The sequence below is a fragment of the Lactuca sativa genome, chromosome 4 (assembly GCF_002870075.4).
Source record: "Lactuca sativa cultivar Salinas chromosome 4, Lsat_Salinas_v11, whole genome shotgun sequence".
Classification (NCBI taxonomy): Eukaryota; Viridiplantae; Streptophyta; class Magnoliopsida; order Asterales; family Asteraceae; genus Lactuca; species Lactuca sativa.
This window is the reverse complement of record NC_056626.2, coordinates 14,573,884-14,578,589: the sequence shown is the minus strand read 5'-3', so window position 1 is coordinate 14,578,589 and position 4,706 is coordinate 14,573,884. Positions and strand designations below refer to the sequence as shown.

Sequence of the window (4,706 nt, the reverse complement as noted above, 5' to 3'; positions counted from 1 at the left end):
GAATTTACCAGCACCAAGGCCGGTAAATATGAGAATCCATTTGGCAAACAAAACAATAATTCATCCACAAGGCATTTGTGAAGATCTCCTTATCAAAGTGGACAAGTTCATATTCCCAGTAGACTTCGTGGTTGTTGATATGGAAGAAGACCCCGAAATTCCAATTATTTTGGGGAGATCATTCCTAAACACCGCGTGTGCCTTAATTGATATAAGTAAGTCTACATTGACATTGAGAGTGGGTGATGAGGCTGTGAAGTTTAAAGCTATTCCAGAAATCAAGCAAGAAGAGAAAAAGAATGGAGAAGTCTCAATGATCCAATTGGATGATGAGATATTAGAAAAAGAGCTTGCACATTTGATGAAAGAAGATCCAAGCAAGTTTGTGATGCACTCTGAAGAAGAAGGAGATGTTAACAAGGACTTGGAAGAATTGGAAAAGCTACTGGAAGGAGCCCACTCAGAAGAAACCCAAGATTCTAGGGAATTCGTACCGACTCGCCGAGTCACTTCAATGGACTCGACGAGTCCAGTCGATTTGGGCAAACACTTGGCCGACCTGGATCTGCTTGTTACTAGTCCTTCATATACCTTGGATTTCAGCAATATACAGGAGTTTTTAGAAGAAAAAAATAGCAGAAAAGGGAAAGGAAAGGGGAGTTCAATACGCCAATATTGCATGTCTTGATGCGGTCAAATTCGAGGAAGGGTTAAGCACGGGAAAGGATGCAGGAATAAAGGAAAGGAAGGAGGAAGCTGATCACCAATTCACCACTAAACCTAGAGCACGGACCATTATGAAATATGAAGTTATTAAATTTAAAGAGAAGGAGGTTCAAGAGACGGTGAAAAAGAAGGGGGTGAAGAAGAAAAAGAGGAAAAGGCAAGCCCAAGCAGCTGGAGATGAAGCAATGAAAAGAAAAAGAGATGAATTAAAAAGGGCTTACAAGAAAAAGATCCACGCTTACAAGACCAAGTACAAATCACAAAAAGTTAGGCGTGCGTTCCCGATGCCTGAAGATGACAAAACGTAGATGGGAAGGAGTCTAGCTCATGACTCCTCAAAAAGAAGCGCTTGGCGGGAGGCAACCCGTTCAATAGAGTTTGCTTTCTTTTACTTTTTAGTCTTCTTTTTATTTTTCCTTTTATTTTCCCTTCGTTTTTATTCTTAATCTTCTAAATCATCGGGCATGTCTGCTTGAGAGTTGCATAGCATAAGTGTGGGGTGAAATGATTCATAATAAACAGAAAAATTTTGAAAATTATGCAAATTTTTAAATGACTCGCCGAGTCTGACCACGACTCGACGAGTCCACATGGATTTCAGAAAATTTTTGACTACGCGACTAGACTCGCCGAGTCTGACCACAACTCGACGAGTCGGTCTTATTCACAGAAAAAAATAATTTCAAAATTAATTTTACAATGGGTAAGTAGGGTTTTAACCCTAAAGAATCAGTTTCACATCTACACTCGTCGACGGGCCGTTTTTTGCAACTTCTCTCTCAAGCATTCATCAAGTTCTTCCAAAATTCTCAAGCACAATCCAAAAAAGGTATCAAATTTCTTCCTATTTTATGTTAAGAGCATGATCATAAGGCTATCCAAGGTAGAAATTGCATGAAAAACCCGTTTTTGAGAAGTTCTAAATTTCTAGGGTTTTGATTTTTCATGAATGAAGTTGTTTTGAATGCTTATTTTGGCCTTAATACATCAATACTAAGTGTTGAGACAAGACCCTTGAAAGAATTTACAGGTTTAATGGTCCAATTTACTGCGACCCGTCGACTGACTCGTGCAGGTTGTGCGACTCGTCGAGTCGGGCATGGACTCGACGAGTCCAGTCGATTTACAGATACAATTCAGTTTTTAATTATATTCTGTGTTTCTGGGTTTTGTTTACATGTTTTGCAGAAATCATGTTCAGAAGAGGACAATCTTCAAGTGGTAGCCAAGGGGAGTTTCCATGGCTAAACTTCCCGCAAATTGAATCCGCTTCAACAATGAGGAAGTGGAAGAAGAAGCTCTCCGACATTAAGAAGAAGGAGGTGTATGTGCCGAACAGAATTGATTGGGAGTGGCTGCAAAGTGTTAGATATGAAGAAGAACTAGCTCCTTACCTTTTGAAGGAGTTCCAACATGAAGGCGAGACAATGATCTGCGATGGGTGGAGCCGGGTCTTCCGCATACAAGAGCCGGTCTATTTAGAGCTTTGCTTGGAGTTTTTCTCCACGGTGTCTTTCACCGGGGGAGTGGATGTCTTTCACCCAGCGAGCTTTACTTTTTGTCTTGGGGGCGAGTATCGTCAATGCTCGGTGGTGGACCTTGCCTGCCGACTAGGGATCTATGATCAACCCTTGGTGTCAACAAACATCTTTCGGGCCTTTTTGGCAAACACTCACATGGTGTTCCCCGATGGAGTTACAAGCACAGGTTGGTGGAATACCATTGGAAATAAAGTTTACATCCCGAAGTCTGCACAGGAAGGGAGCATCCGATCCCCAACTCACCGCCTCATTCACCGCCTTATTTCCTCCACCATCAACCAAAGGAAAGACGATGACAAGGTCTCCAACCTTGACGTTTTCTACTTATGGAGCATAATAACACCCGGCGTCTTTTGCAACATCCCGTGGTGTATTGCTTCATACCTTTCGGAGGGTGCGGTCAAAGATCGCAAAACCTCCCGTATCAATGGAGAAATGTTTGTCACTCGATTGGCTAATTCATTCGGGTTGATGAACCACGGTGCCTAGAACTTCATGACATTGATCCCGACGCCCCCGTTTAATCCCATTCTTTTCCGAAGAGCACGGATAATTGAAGACTATGGTGGTGGCCATTATGCCATTCCAAATGATGACCCCGTTGTTGGTCCCGAAGCACCGGGAAGGAGGGTAAGATCAAGAAGAGAGCGGGATGTGGAGGACGAGCCGCCAGTGATTCCGGTCGAGAATGAAGACGTACCAATGGATTGATACAATGTGGAGATGAGGCGGATGCAGGATCAAATGGGGAGGGGGCTGAACTTTAGCAACCAATCCCACATACGACTTTTTGACCACTTCAATATTCCACATATTGATGGTGGGAATTACCCATTCATTCCATCTTGGGATGAGAGGATTGGTGCGCGACGAAGCGGAGCCGGGGGAAGTGGAGCCGCCAATGATGATGAGGAGGATGAAGATTGATTTTGATGTTTTTGTGTTGTTAATCAAACAATTTTAATTTTTTGTTTTGTTTTATTTTTATTTGGTGTGTATGCTTTGAGATTTTATTATGTTTAATGGTTGTTTGCTTTAGTTATTTTTCAGGATTGAATTATGATTGCTTGCTTAGGATGGTTTAGAGATGTAAAGCATGGATGTTTTCGCGAGTGAGAGCGAGTCAAGGAAGCGGGTTTTTAACGTCAAAGTGTCGAGTCCGGTCCTAGGGGGTATGAGCAATTGAGTCCAAATGTGGGGAACAGTTAGAGAAGTTTTTAGAGGCTAAAACAGTTGCAAAATACCAAGTTTTTTTCGTTCAGCGGCCTACTCGACGAGTGAACTAAGCTGACTCGACGAGTCGCCTTGTATTTCTACAAACTCTGAGAAGGCACGCTGGTACTCGACGAGTCCACCATAAGACTCGACGAGTCGTTCAAATGTTATACCGACGGACTGCTGATTTGATGCTGCTACTTGTCCCATTTGCTCACTTATTCTTCCATATCCATTTTTGAAGATCTTACACTGATTTCCGCGTATTTGGAGCGACCCGCACGAGACGAGACACCCAAGGCATGGATGAGATGTTACCATGTCTAAAGTTGATTGAAGTTGGAACTTAAATGAGTGTGATCAACCTTGCAATTGCTATCCCAGGGGAGTTTGTTCCAATTCCCTCTTTAGTTTCTTTTTATGTTTTCATGCATAATATGCAATGAGGGCATTGCATCACATAAGTGTGGGGTAGGGGGTTGGTTACATAATAGTCAATTTATTTTTTTTTTAAAAAAAAAATATTGCATACCAAAAGTATTATTTAGGACTTAATTAGAAAACTTTGGTAAAAAAATTAGGATTCGATGTTAGGATTGTGTTAATAATTGCATGATAACCCAAATGTTTAGTTGAGCCTATATACGTTCTAGTGCATTTGTGGCTTCCTTATTTCAGTGAAATCATGAGACAAAAACACGACCTTGCTCAGCCTGAGGGATGCAATATGTTTAGCATCGTGTACCAGAAATGTATCCAGGAAAATTATTATCGTTAACCAATAAAGGTTGAATTTGAGCGCCCCTGCTTAAGCATGTAGGATTTGAGTGAAAAAAAAGTGAGTTACATGTTAAAAAAAAAAGAGAGAATTACAAGAAAAGTTATAAGAATTTTGGAGCAAATGAAGTGAAGATCAAAAGATCAAAATTCTAAAAATCAAAAAAAGTTGAAGATGCCAAAAGTCAATACAAGTTGGTGAATTCAAAGATATCAAAGATCAAATTATCAAGGAAGTGAAGAATTCAAAGAATTCCATAGTGGTATCGAAAAAATTGTAATTTTCTAGAATATGTATGCTTGGGTTGCTCAATTAAAAATACCTTGAGGTTAAGAGGTTTTCTGAGGATGGATTCGGAGGGATGCTAAAATGAGCATAGTTCGGGGTGAGTGGGCGAATGTCTATGAGGATTGTAAGTATTTGGAATATGGGGGGTTCTTTAGGAA

At 40.9% G+C, this 4,706-nt stretch overlaps 1 protein-coding gene across 1 annotated transcript; it reads left to right on the top strand.

Moving 5' to 3' along the window:
• Nucleotides 1–313: 313 nt before the first annotated feature.
• On the top strand, nucleotides 314–1,034 carry LOC128133379 (uncharacterized). The gene is made up of 2 exons (XM_052770776.1): nucleotides 314–412; nucleotides 624–1,034. The coding sequence occupies exons 1-2, from the start codon at nucleotides 314–316 to the stop codon at nucleotides 1,032–1,034; spliced, it is 510 nt and encodes a 169-aa protein (XP_052626736.1).
• The last annotated feature ends 3,672 nt before the right edge of the window (nucleotides 1,035–4,706 follow it).

What these genes read in the sequence shown, in the direction of transcription:
- LOC128133379 (XM_052770776.1), top strand. Translation starts at nt 314, where the DNA reads ATGATCCAATTGGATGATGAGATATTAGAAAAAGAGCTTGCACATTTG. An exon ending in ACTCTGAAGAAGAAGGAGAT is followed by an intron (nt 413 to 623) that starts GTTAACAAGGAC and finishes AGGAGTTTTTAG; the next exon opens with AAGAAAAAAATAGCAGAAAA.